General features: G+C 35.9%; 1 protein-coding gene across 2 annotated transcripts in view; it reads left to right on the top strand.

Annotated features, from left to right (window-relative positions):
- Positions 1-13,957, top strand: part of LOC306848973 (ephrin-A5b) — a 126,250-nt gene extending 112,293 nt beyond the window's left edge. Inside the window, exons 3-5 of one of the 2 annotated variants that reach the window (XM_079383771.1) lie at positions 6,981-7,046; positions 7,264-7,341; positions 12,744-13,957. In XM_079383771.1, coding sequence (XP_079239897.1) covers positions 6,981-7,046; positions 7,264-7,341; positions 12,744-12,868 — 269 coding nt within the window. In that variant the 3' untranslated portion in view covers positions 12,869-13,957. The remainder of the gene's footprint in view (positions 1-6,980; positions 7,047-7,263; positions 7,342-12,743) is intronic. The other variant, XM_079383772.1, reaches the window with a different exon arrangement.
- Positions 13,958-14,798: the final 841 nt, after the last annotated feature.

Below are 14,798 nucleotides of genomic sequence, written 5' to 3'. Positions count from 1 at the left end.
TGTGTGGTTGCCAGGGTGTTGCTATGGGATTGCTAGGGTGTGTAGTTGCTAGGGTATTGCTCTACAGATGCAAGAGTATTATGAGTGGTTACCAGGTTGTTGCTATGTGGTTGCATGGGGGTTCTGTGTAGTTTCCAGGGTGCTGTTGTTGCTAGACTATTGCTCTGCAGATGCTAAATTATTACTTGAGTGGTTACCAAGGTGGTTACCATGCATGTCTTTGTAGCAACATATTTTATATGTGTCAGAAAATTTTATATTTTCATTTAACTTTAGGTTACACAAATGAATTACATTATGTATAGGGTTTTGTCATATATACTGATCACAGGTATGTACATACACCTGTAAACCTGTAACACTTCAATCTCTCTCTTGCTCTCTCTCACACACACACACTCTCTCTCTTTCTCATTCATTTGCATGTACATGATGAGAGAGACAGCAGCACTAAAGCGGAGAGGCAGATGAGGGCTGTGAGAAATGCTCTTCATCTCTGCTGATGCTATTAGTCTAGGCTCTTTATGGATGAGGACAAATTGAAAAAGCTCTGCCGCTGGCTACGGCGCTTAAAAGAGAGCGCTGCATATTTAATAGCTCTGCATTCGTATGTTGTCTTTGTCAAATGAAATAAATGCTAATTAGCATACTTGCCCAAAGGGTGGGCTGACTCTGACAGGAGCACACGCTTGCCAGATTTCCAATCGGAAAATTTGTTTGATTATTAAGCCGCATACAGGAGAAGTGCAGGAGGCAGAGTTCCTGGAAATGTGTTCATTTCATTACAGCACACGTGGAAAACTTGTTTCTGTCTACAAATTGTACATTGTTCTGGTAGTTGGTGCTTAAAGGTTTGGGGCCAGTAAAAAAAATTAAAAATATATTTTTTTAAAAGAACTCTCATATGCTCATCAAGGCTGCATTTATTTATTTAAAAATATAGTAAAAACAGTAATAATATTAAATATTTCTACAATTTCAAATAACTTTTTTTCTATGTGAATATATGTTAAAATGTCATTTATTTCTGTGATCAAAGCTGAATTTTCAGCATCATTACTCCAGTCTTCAGTGTTATGTGATCCTTCAGAAATATTCTAATATGCTGCGGGATTACGTGGCACTTTCATGAGCCGTCACACATTAGCTGAGCTCCGCTTATGTAGCCCGTTTTTTACTGTTGTTCAACTTTTTTTTTTTTACATTTGGGGTAGTTTTTTCGTGTGCCGTAGGTCTCTACATTTACATTTATGCATTTAGCAGACGCTTTTATCCAAAGCGACTTACATTGCATTCAAGTTACAGTTTTTAAATTTTATCAGCTCTTGCTTTCCCTGGAATTCGAACCCATGACCTTGGCGTCACCTGTAGATGTCACACAGTGGGAAACTCACTTATCTTTCACCGTCATCCTCACCAATTAAGAAGAAAACTAAATCAGCCGCCGCCGCGGACATGGAGGAAGACAATATGGCGATAACTATAAAGTCAGTTTTGAAAACTGAACTAGCAGCAATGCACACCGAATTCGCCTCTCACATGACTACAATCCAGAATATATGCTCTAAAGTTGACTTTTTAATCGGGAAACAGAGAGAGCAGAAAAAGGTGATCAATGAACACACTGTGCGTCTGGATGCCCTCGAGCGACAAGTGACTGATTTACAAGACCGCAGCAGACGCATTTATCTCCGCCTGCTGGGACTACCTGAAGGCTCCGAGAAGGATGACCCGATCGGCTTTCTGAAACAGTCTCTACCGATTTGGATCCCATCACCTTGGGCCAAAGATATCGAGATTGAACGCGCGCATCGAGTTTACTCCAGAGCTTCAACGGATCACTCCAAACTATAATGCTACAATGACAGAAATTTGATTCTAAATGAAGCAAGACGCCACGGTCCTGTAAAAGCGGGTGATGGTGCGATGTTGAGCCTTTTCCCGACTTCTCTCCCGCGATGGCAAAGAAGCGGATCTCCTTCAGTGCAGTACGGAAGGAATTGAAAGAGACAGGTCTGCAGATCTTTCTTCAGTATCCAGCTACTCTGAAAATCGCCATGAAACACGGCGAGACCAAACTAATGCAATCAGGACGATGGACGGTTCCTGAGCTCCATTCCTGCTCCTCATTCTCCTGGGATGGACGTGGCATAAAGGTTTGATAATACCGAGTGACTCGACTTCTGATTTGCTGGTCTACTGGCAGTTCCTCATGTGGGCTAGGAAGCTTTGTGTCACTGATGTGCAGTGTTCGGTGCACATGATGCAATTGTTTGTGTTTGCTTCCTTGTTATAGAAAGTATACATAGCCTTTTTTTTTTTTTACTCCACTTTATTACTCGTGTGAATTTGAAGTTATTCTGTTCCCTTACAATAGGACTAATGGCGGTGTTCTAGAGAATTGCTTTGGCTGTCATGTTAATGTCACTGACTAAGACAGGGGAGGGCGGCAGGCTGGGGTTTGTTTTCACCCCAATCTGTAAAAGTTCTAAGGGGTGGGTTTTCTTTGTTAATGGGTTTTTCGGTGATGGAGGGATGGCTTAAAGGCAGACTTGAGAGAATTAATTTGCAGTGGTATTATTTTCTCTCATTCAGTTCACTTGTTTGATAGTAATGACTGAAATTAATTTTCTAAGTTGTAATGTCAATGGTTTATTTACATTAATGTACAAGTTTTTTTTAACTATTGTGACGAAAAAAGGTTGACATTGCTTTAATCCAGGAAACTAATTTGCGGAAGGAGGATGTTCATAGATGTAATAATAAAAATGGGATGCACAATTACCTGTACATTCTCCCCACTGATAATTATGTTATTTCTGCTTCAGTTATTTACTCTTTTCTCCTCAAACAATCATACAAACCATTATCTATAACAACTATCTGGTCTAAGGATATCAGTGGTGATTTACATAGTTTATTTTCTGACCAAATTTGGGAGACAATCACATCATCCTCAAAAAACCCAAATCATCATATGATCCATTGGAAGTTACTGCATAGACTTTATCTGTCCCCTTTAAAACGCTTCTGTATGCATGTGTCACCTTCCCCAAATTGCAATTTATGTCCGCAGGGGGCACTCAGTACATATTAAAAAAAAAATTGGGGAATTCTCGGCACTTTCTCTTTTCTGGACTCAGCTTGCTCGTGACATATCATTTCTATTAGAAAAGGATGTGGTTTTGACTCCAGATCTTTTCTTAAATTATTTTTCTGAATTGGCTCTGTCTCCGCAACAGAGAAACGTACTTTTAGCTGCTCTTACTGCTGCAAAGAAAATGTTAGTCAGTCGCCGGGTTCCTCCCCATTCAATGACCAGACGTGTATGGGGCTTATCTTTGCTGGACGTTGTTTCTATGGAGCTATCTTCAGCTCGTATCCGTGGAGCAAGGACAAAGACTTTGAAGAACTGGAGTGCCACTTTTGACATCGTTAAATCTTTTGTTTCTTCTTTTTTATGTATAATTTACATAATGTATGGTGTGGGTCTGCCATGGTGGGTGGGTGGAGGGGGATTATTATTTTTATTTATTTATTAATTTTTTCTCAAAAATAATTGTTCACAAAAAGAAATTATTCTAATTTGCTGATTTGCAATATTTTTGTGGAAACTCTGATACATTTGATCTTTCAGGATTCACAGATGAATAGAAAGTCCAAAAGAACAGCATTTATTTGAAATACAAATCTTTTGTAACATTATAAATGTCTTTATTGTCACTTTTGATCAATTTAATGTATCCTTGATGAGAATTTATATAAAAAAAAATACTGACCTCAAACCTAAAAACGTTGATTATATAAAATATAATTCAAAGTTCTTCAAAGAATATCATGGTTTTACAAAGTCCAAAAACTTTCTGTAAGTGATGTACCGTAACATGTTGCCTGTAATGTAATCCAGTTTAGCAAGCAGGAATACACTGACAGTCATGTATTTCTGTTTGTTGGGTTTATTTGGCTCTTTGTGAAACTATCATTTGGATTCATGACCTGCTTCAGGTGTTTGTTTATTCCATTAATAAACTCGAGCGGCACAGAATGCTGATCAGGATTGCGTTTCACTTCAAAAATGTGCATTACACATGCAGATGTCACTATTAAACTGTCAATATGTGATGATTTGAAGATATTCAGTATGTTTCATTGCAGATTGATATGCTAAATAAACGATTTTGAGCCACCGTTAGATATCGGTGTAACATTGTGCATTTAAAAGCATGAGAAATAATGATCACATTTTAAGTGAAACATCAGGACTGATGCAATTTTGATGCATGGAAATCAAAACTGACCCTGTTTACTTTCATAATGGTGTTATTGCAGCTGTTTCTGAAATCAATTCCCTATGGATAAAATCAAGTCCTGGCCTACATTTATTGTCCATCTGTTTCATTCAGAAACGCATCACATTATGGAGGTAAACGGCTTGTGATTGTTTACTCTGAAGAGTTAAAAGACTATAATGTAGGAACTCTACACCTACACACACCACAGCACATTCCCACCAAAGATCACAGAATAAAATCCCCTGTTGAGAGTAATTAGCCTTAATTAGTCTAAGCGTTGAACTTGCACTGTGCTGTCCGTCTTAATAAAGCTCACAGAATAACCTCAGATGAACAGAATTCCTCAGAGTTTTCTCTTTCACGGCTTAAGAAACTTCATATTTATGACTCATGGAAAGAGCTGATTGCTTGCCGTTTCTCCTAAAATTAGTAAGTAAAAATAGACATTAATAAGTCAAATGTTGACAGATGCAAAGCACAGATCATTTATTCTTGGGAGAGTTGTGTTTGAGTTCATACTGAAATCTTTGGCATGTTGGCTAATTTCTCAAACACTGTTCAATTCTTTATTTTTTTTCCAAAAGAAAAATACTTTTGCTTTCCACCAAGACACTTTACGTTTGCTTGCAAAACTATGGCACTCCCCAGGAAACTTTGCTTTAATTTGCAAAACAATTGTAATTCTCTCTTTAAATGTTTGCATTCCACTGACGAGCTTTATGTTTGTTCACTTGCAAAATATTTGCATTTTCTGAAAAATGTTGGTTTTGCTGGCAAAACATTTGTTCGCTTGCAAAACATTTTGCATTCCCCGAGAAACTGTTGACTTATAAAATATTTGTTTGCTTGTAAAAATTGCTTATTCCCAGAGAAACATTGTTTTCGCTTGCAAAACATTTGTTTGCTCTCGAAATGTTTGTTCCCGAGAAATGTTGTTTTCGCTTGCAAAAAGTTTTGCATTCCCTCAGAAACTGTTCACTAGCAGAAAATTAGTTTACTGGCAAAATGTTTGCATTACCCAAATGTTTTCATTTGAGAAACTCAAGAGAAACTGTTTTTGCTTGCAAAACATTTGTTCCCCCATAAAACATATTTGCTTGCAAAATTTTTGTGTTCCATAAACTTTCACTTGCAAAACATTTTTTTACTTGCAAAACATGTTTGCTTGCAAAGTTTTTGCATTCCCCCAAGAAAAGTTTTTTTTTTTTCGCTTGCAAAACATGTTTGCATTTCCTAAGACATTGTTCACTTGCAAAACATTTGTATTCGCTTGCAACATTTTTGTGCTTTTGTGAAAGTTTTTCACTTGCAAAATTTTTGCATTCCCCAAGAAACTTTGTTTTCACTTGTAAAACATTTGTGTTCGGTTGCAAAATTTTTATATTTTCCGAGAAACTATTCACTTGCAAAACATTTGTGCTCGCTTGCAAAAAAAATTGCGTTCTCTGAGAAATGTTTTCTCTTGCAATGAATTTGTTCGCTTGCAAAAATTTTGCGTTCTCTGAGAAAAGTTTTAGAACATAGCAGGTTTTGAGAAACTCAAGAGAAACTGTTTTTGCTTGCAAAACATTGTTCCCCCATAAAACATATTTGCTGGCAAAATTTTTGTGTTCCATAAACTTTCACTTGCAAAACATTTTTTTACTTGCAAAACATGTTTGCTTCCAAAAGTTTTGTTCCCTGAGAAACTTTTTCGCTTGCAAAACATGTTTGCTTGCAAAGTTTTTGCATTCCCCCAAGAAACGTTTTTTTTTTTCGCTTGCAAAACATGTTTGCATTTCCTAAGACATTGTTCACTTGCAAAACATTTGTATTCGCTTGCAAAATTTTTGTGCTTTTGTGAAAGTTTTTCACTTGCAAAATTTTTGCATTCCCCAAGAAACTTTGTTTTCACTTGTAAAACATTTGTGTTCGGTTGCAAAATTTTTATATTTTTTTCGAGAAACTATTCACTTGCAAAACATTTGTGCTCGCTTGCAAAAAATTTTGCGTTCTCTGAGAAATGTTTTCTCTTGCAATGAATTTGTTCGCTTGCAAAAATTTTGCGTTCTCTGAGAAAAGTTTTAGAACATAGCAGGTTTTGTGTGAGCAAACATGGTTTCTCTTAGAACAAGCACTGAAATATAATTGTTCCAACACCTTGTCCCTTTAGAGGCTCCGTAGGATACTTCAGTCAGATCTCCATTTACTTCGGTTTCTGTCTAGCAGAAACATTTGAGATTCTAGGGAGATCTTTGTGTGATTGGTCTTCCCTACTGGACCTTAAATGTATCATTCAAGAAACACGTCATGCTTTGCCTAAAAATAAACTTGAGATGAAGTCACTCTATAATTTCAGCTGCGATTTTCCTCTTTTGAATTCCGTACAGTGTATTTGTGTTCAAAACTCTCAGGGCCCAAAGCGGCTGATAAACCAGCAGACTGCTAGTGACAAAACCACAAATGACAGCGTGACGTTCCTCTCTTCACCCCGCAGGCGCCGCGTGTGTGTGTGTGTGTGTGTGTGTGTGCACGCCCTTTAGATTCCACAGGAAAGGAGCAATTTCCTACTTCGGACCACAAAATACACCCGCAAGCCACAGCTTTATAGGATAGTGTGTGTGTGTAGTATGAGACCAAGACGATATCTTTCTCAGGTGTTTGTGTGTGTGTACTCACCTTCTCTTATCTCTTCTTTGTATTTTACAGCATCCATGATCACAGAAACCGGGAGAAGGTCGTGTCTCAAGCTGAAAGTGTTCGTAAGACCACCAAGTAAGTGTCACTGATTATAAAACACACACGTATGATTCTGCCGGAGACATTTGGTTTGGAAACTCCCATGCTTTTCAATGCAACACACTTTAATGGACATTAACAACAGGTGACTGCTTCTATGTGCTTTCCTCTGATTGGCAGGTGGGTCGGGCTGCTGAATTACCACTAACATGATTGGCTTACGGTATCTTTTTCATTTCTTCTGTTTTTGTAGATGGCTGCGAGAAAACCATAGGCGTTCATGACCGCGTTTTTGTCGATGACAAAGTAGACAATGCATTAGAACCAAGAGGTCAGTATGGCTTGAAATCACCTTCGCTTTGTTCAGTCTGTGTGCTTTAGTTCCTCTAATCACTCTGTGCTTGTGTATTAATGCACCTCGAATTGAGTTGCGCCTGCGGCTTCTCTGACACTTCCAACCACAAAGACTGTTTTATTTATGCATGAGGTACACATCGTATTAATAATGCATTCTCTTGTAATAGCTGAGGGCTGTCTGTCAACATCTCCACCCTGTACACAAGCAATTAAGTGACCAGAAATTAGCCATGTGACCTTTCAGCAAGCCAAAAGCTTCAGTCAGTCAGTGTCTATCATGCCTTCCAGCTAAAATGCATGGATTGTATTTACAATATATGCATGCACGTTGACTGTGGGAAGAATGAAGATCCAAAACTTGGATATGCATGAAGGTTTTGAGCCAAATTAGCAGTGTCAGGTGGGACGATGCCAAGCTTGTTTTGGCTTCTCCCTGATGAAACCTATTACATCCAAACACATGGCACTTACTAACATATGCACCACTCTTAGCTCGTAATATTTATTGCCATTTCTGTTACGCCAGCTTTGACTTTCATGGTCTCATGATCAAACATGGGTGCTGCATTCAAATTCAAGATGTAATGAAATAGACAAAGGGAAAAATCAGACTGTTAATAATTGGTATAAAATCTTTACCACCCACTGTGACATGAAATGACCGTCTGACCAACCACCGTTTTCTTTGTTTTTAAGTGGCGTTTAATTGAAAATCTATCCATAACCATATGAATCCAATCATAAAAAATGCAGAATGTCACAAATGTGGCACAATTTGGAAAGTAGTGTTGTACATTTAATAAAAGCACAATATGGAATAGTATATTAAAGCACAAAAAGACTATTAAATTAAGAAGTCTGACTGTCACTTTGTCAGCATTTAACCATTTAATTTGAGAAAACTCTTAAAATACACACAGACAAAATTAGTCTGGTTAAACATTTGGTTAAACGAAGAAATTATGACAGAAACATATTACTGTATTACAACAAAAAGTTATTCTTCAAATAATAATGCTAATAACAGTAATAGCTATACAGTTTATTAAAGCATAATGTTTTAAGGAATCCCTCAATTTTTTCATTCACATTTTAATTTAAACTTTAAACCTTTTGCAGCACTTTGTTTGCCAAAAAGATAAAAGGAATTGTTGAAATTTAATTTGAGTGCATTTAAATTGTTAAAGTCGTATGCATTAATTTGAATAATATTGTTTTTGACAAAAAATTTTAATAAATCATAAAGCAGAACAATTAAGAACAGACAACAACATTTCTGGAAAAAAATTGACATTTACAGTGCCCTCCATAAGTATTGGAGCAGTAAAGACAAAATTGCTCTGTTGGCTGTGGAGACATTTGCAAATATGATTAAAAGATGAATATGAGACAAAACTACAGAATGTCATTTTATTATTAGCCGTTTCAACACATACATGTTTTAGCAGCTAAGAAGTTCAGCACTTTTAGAGTTCATCCCACTCATTGATGTGAGCATAAGTATTGGGACAGTTGAACATAAGGCAGATATAAAAGATTAAAAGCTATTATTTAGTTGCAGATCCCTTGCACACAATCACAGCAGTGAGTCTGTGACCCATAGACATCACCAGACTCTTGCTCTCATCCTTTGAAATACTTTTCCCAGCCTTTAATGCAGCCAATTCCAATTGTTGCTTGTTTTGGGGAGTTTCTGCCTTTACTCTCCTCTTCAGCTGCTGAAATTCATGTTCAATCAGATTTAAATCTGGAGATTGACTTGGGCAATCTAACACTTTCCATTTCTTTGCTCTTATAAACGCCTTGACTGAACTGGCAGGGTGTTTTGGGTCATTGTCCTGATGCAATATGAAGCACTTCCCAATGAATCTGGTGGCATTTTCTTGAATATTGGTAGGCAAGATGGTTTTGTACCCTTCCTAATTCATTCTGCTACTGTCATCATGCATTAAGTCATCAGTAAAGTTGAGAGGGCCTGTTCCAGAGACAGTCATGCATCCCCATGCCATGACACCACCTCCACCATGCTTTACAGATGAGGCTGTATGCTTGGCATCATTGCAGTTCTCTTTTTTTCCCCACATTTTTGCTTTCCCATCACTTAGATAAAGGTTCATCTTTGTCTCATCGGTCCATAAACACAGTTCCAAAACTCTTCTGGCTCACCTTTGTGCTTTTTTGCAAACTCTAATCTTGTCTTTCTATTTCTGGTGCTGGTCAGAGGTCTGCATCTTGCTGTGTAGCATCTGTAATTCTGTGTCAAAGTCTCCTGAGGACAGTAGATTGTCAGAGCATCACCCCAGCTTTCTGGAAGTTGTTGCTGATTTTACAGACACGTCTTTTAGGAGTCATTTTCACAGCTTTTATGATTTGTCTGTTATCAACTACTGTTGTTTTCTCAGCCGATCAGGTCGTTGTTGGTTGCTGGTGGTTTCCAAACTCTTGATTTCTCCATGTCCTTTGTTTTTGCTAGAGCTCTAACTGACTTCCTCTTTTCTTTTAGCATCCAAATTGCTTGCTTTTCTCTCAAAGTCAGCTCCCTCATCTTCATCCTGGTTTGTGTGTCATCATCGAATGCAAGATTCAGAATACAGAAGTAGTGGATATAACTGATACGACACATTCCCTGCTTTTAATATCTGAAGAATTAATGCAACAGGACACAGCTGATCACTTAGAAAGACCTGTGAGGAAACTGCTCCAATACTTATGCTCACATCAGATAGAGGGATGAACTCTAAAAGTGCTGAACTTCTTAGCTGCTAAAACATGTATGTGTTGAAACAGCTAATAATAAAATGTGACATTCTGTAGTTTTGTCTCATATTCATATTTTAATCATATTTGCAAATGTCTTGACTCCACAGCCAACAGAGCAATTTTGTCTTTACTTATGGAGGGCACTGTATGTATTTAATTTTTTTTAACATTTTAATAACTTGTCAAAGTTTTATGAATTTAATTAATTAGATATGCTTTTTGATTATTAAAATGTAATTAAATATTAATTTAAAATGGAAAACACTTTGACAAAAAATAAAAGCAATTGTTCAATTTATTTTTGTTAAAGATTAATTAAAAACTCAAGTTTTATTAATTGATTGAAATACTAGTTTATGGTGATTAAATTTGTATTAAATCAAAGAATGAAAATTATACAGAATAAATTATAATAATAATAATTTAAAAAGACAACAAAGAATTTCTAGAATATTATTTTATTATTAATTAAATTGAATAAACATGCTTTTTGATTACTACAATATAATTCAACTATTAAATTAAATATGAACTTAAATTGGAATTGGGGAAAAATAAATAGAATTTGGGGAAAAAAAATTAAACATTTCATAAGAGCAGCTAGACTTTCTAACCTGTAGATTTACAGATTATTTCACAGGTTACACTTTATTTCTATAGTCTGCTTTAGACATTCTACAAACTATAAGTAACTTATTTGCAACTACGTGTCAGCTAACTTAATTATAAAAGTGAATTTTGAGTAAAAACGTTATTAAATGTGGTATTTTGACGTGCTTTCAGATGGAGCAGCATTTACTACACAGAGCTGTAGTTCACTGAGAAGCTACGCAAACAGCTGTTAGTATCACGAGCGATTTCATAATCGTGTGATTTTTTTTTTTTTTGTATCGCTTGTTAGTGAACTACGGCTCTGTGTAGTAAATGCTGCTCCTGTGATGGAAATGTACTACTAATCACAGAACCGGCTTTACTGACAAGATGCACATGACATTTGAATTCGATTAATCGTGTAGCTCTAGTTAGCAGAATGTCTGAAGTGATCAAAAAGTGTTAACATTTCACATATTCAGAAAACCAAGTGCATAGGCAGTTTCAGTTCAGTCGGTGAAAAGCTGTTGAAAGCGCACGCTTATATCAATTAACACTGCAGTATTGTTTTCTCGTGCATTTTCACCTTGCCAACACACACCCACCCAGGCCTGGGTTGCTGGCAGGCGCCGTGTCATGATGGAGGCATTGATTTATTAGTCCAGATCCCCACTGAGAGGCTGGAGGTGTCTGTCTGCCCGCCTGAATGAGCCAGCAAACTGCTCTGTCCTCCCCTCCCAAGCATATTTATCTGTCTCCTTTAGCGCCACACCTGTCCGTTTCTCCCGCTGACGTCCTCCGAGAGACGCTGTGCTTTCCAAAGCCATATCACGCTCACTGATGATAACCACAGTCTGTGTGTCTGCACCAATAAACCAGCAGAACTGCACTGAGACTCCAAACAGCCCTGCCTCTGTTATTACTGACGATTCTGGGGTTATCTGCTGCTTAAAGTTTAGACGGCAAATGGACATGCACTAGTACTATAGTATCTTTGAGATCGTGATAGTATAGTTTTTATTAATATTTGGAGTTGTTTGTTTTCATTTTAGTAATTTTGTTGAGTTTTTGACACATTATTTTTTTTCTTTTTTTTTCTTTACTACTTTAAAATACCATGCTATTGATAATACATTTATGAAGTCCTGCAAATTACAGTCTGGGGAAAATTTTATATATACGTTTTAAAAAATATTTAAAGAATTCATTCTTATTCATTTGTTCCATCATTTTCATAAACTGTGGCCACAATGTACTAACTCTGGAAAAAAACCCTGAAAATGTAAAAACTGAAACTGAAAAAAAACAAAAAACATTTGGCATTATTATTGTAATTATTTTAATTAAACCATTAAAATGCAATCCATAAAATTATGGAAAACAATAATAAAAATAGAAAGAAAAATGGGTAAAGTATGGCTGTGGGCCCTACAACCTGCTGAACAAAACATTATTTTAGTATCACTATGTTACTGTTACAGTTTGTATCATTATTTTGAATTACTTTGTTTTCATTTAAATTTTTAAAGTTTTTGTAATTTTGTTGTTTTTTTAAACGTCTACGTAATTTTTACACATTTTTGTCAGTTTTAAGTTTTATAAAATTAATACATCAAGTTAAAAATTGTTCATTTCAGGCATAATTTCCCATTTTCATTTAGTTTATTTCAATAAAAGTTTAATTTATTTCAAGTATTTCATGCTTTTTATCGTTTTAGTTAAACACTTTTGTCAACATTATTGTTAATTAGACATGATTTTGATCATTAACATTAAACAATTATTTTATTCATATATATATATATATATATATATATATATATATATATATATATATATATATATATGTAATCATTTTTAAAAATGTAATATAATTTTTTTTTACATATTAATAGGGGGAATAAATGCAATCCATAAAAATGAAAATATAAAGCACAGAATTTTTTGGGGAAAAAATGTAAATGTTGAAATTTCCAAAATTCTATATAGAAGTGGCTAATGTGTTTTTGGTCTCCTCACTTCCAGACGACACCAGTCACGAGGCCGAACCGTCCCGGAGCGACGTGTCGACTTCAGGCCTGCGGCACCAAACGTCGGGGCCCCTGCTGGCCCTGCTGCTGCTCTGCATCTCTGTGTTCCTCACCTTATAGCCCCTCACCGGCCCCTCAAGCAGCCCTCGGGAAACCCCACGCGTCTTGAGATCCACCAGGAACACTTCTGCTGTGCTTTCATTTTGTTTTCCAATATTTAAGTGGTCCTTCGCTGTCTTTGATTAAGAAAAGTCGATTAGCCGTGCAAAGAAGAAATGCAGATCGCCTGTTTAACCAATCGACTGGCGGCTGGTCGCTGGGGATTGGCTGCTGGGAGGAAGGGGGCGGAGTCTCAGATTTGATTTGGGTCCATTGGGAGCGAGTCGCTCTTTTGTGGGTAATTAGAGAATGCGTTAAGAAACGCTCTGAATGTTTTTAGCTGGGTTTCACATAAAACAGACATAAACATCAACCCGAGTTCACCGGCTCTGCTGTTAGCGATATTATATACACACACAAAGACTCTTGCCTTTCGTCCTTCGTCTGCCTTCCCTTAACAAATTGCAGAATCCATCGGAGGAAACGGTCTAATGCGTCTCACCGCAGGATCTTTCCCAATCGCAGGAAGATGTTGGTTAGTCTGAATTTGGATTTGAATCTCTACTGCAATTCGAGGGACTTGTCTTAGTAGACCACACCACTAAAAACAATGATTTTGTATTTTGTAAGATAAACTAAACTGCAACATAAATATCTATATTTTTCCTATGACCTTTTATCAATTGATATGAGATATCAACATTAACGGATCATGGAAATTCTTTTCTTGTCATAACTGTGTGTCCGACTCTATTAGGAACCAAATAAGGAAAGGGGCTCCGCACGATGTTTTCCTCTTTTACATGAGTGGAAAAAATAAGCATTTGTTTGAATAGGCCTTATACTGTACACTATACTAATATCTCCTGGAAGTGCTTCGAGTTCAGCGTTTCCATCGGGGAAATAAAGTTTCGTTTCATTTGTTGATTTCATTAATGCATTTGTTTGTTCTGTAGCTGTTAATCGGTGCAGTTCTCGTTTAATATGCTGATGCGACATACGCAAGACATTAGAACATGGGCATTTTTCTCCTCCCGAAGCCTTATACGATAGACAGAGGAACCGATGGGTGAATCTCACCAAACCTGACTCACATTTCACCACAGAATCAAAAAAAAAAAATTATATTCTGCACAAACAAAATGAAGCATATTTTAGGACTAATTAATGCTTTTTTTTGCATCGTTTATATATAAAATTCTATTTTAAATGTTTGTAATTATAATGTAAATAGAATTTCTTTCTATTCTGTTCTATTTTATTTTAATCATTATTATGTCTCTCAGCCATTAATTGTGGTACATCTAGGGATATTATTAGACATAACATACAGGAATTATGTGTGCGTGTCAAAAACTACAAAAAAAAAGGATATTATGCAAAATAAATATTATTTCAAGGTGTTGTGAGTACATAATTTAAAAATGTAATGTAATAATTTTTAAAAATGCAATATATAATATATATATATTTTTTTATTACAATACATATTTAAATTATTACATTTTAAATTATTTTATTCAGTGTCACAAAAATCACACACTTCACCATTAAATTATGCATTTATTTATCATAGTATCTGTTGTATTACCTTTTAAATATTTGATGATTAAGATATAAAAATATCACTACTGTAATCAGTAAATCGTTTACGATAATTAAAATCAGTTATGCTTTATAATGAGGTCTCATTCGTTAATGTTAGCTAAAAAGAGCTAACAAAAATCCAATGCATTGCATTTCTAAATCTGTTAATGTTAAATACCGTTGTTCATGTTAGTTATGTTGAAATGAACATTATCTAAGACTCATAAATGCTGCAGTATTGCTACATTTATATTTCTTCATTTAATCAAATCGACTTACAATAGAGGAAAACAACAAGTGATTGTTAATAATGTTAATAAATGCAACCCTGATTGTAAAGTACAGTACATTGAGAGTAATGGAA

This window comes from Barbus barbus (genome assembly GCF_936440315.1).
Source record: "Barbus barbus genome assembly, chromosome: 29".
Lineage (NCBI taxonomy): Eukaryota > Metazoa > Chordata > Actinopteri > Cypriniformes > Cyprinidae > Barbus > Barbus barbus.
Note: the sequence above shows the minus strand (reverse complement) of the source record. Positions and strands in the feature narration are given on the sequence as shown.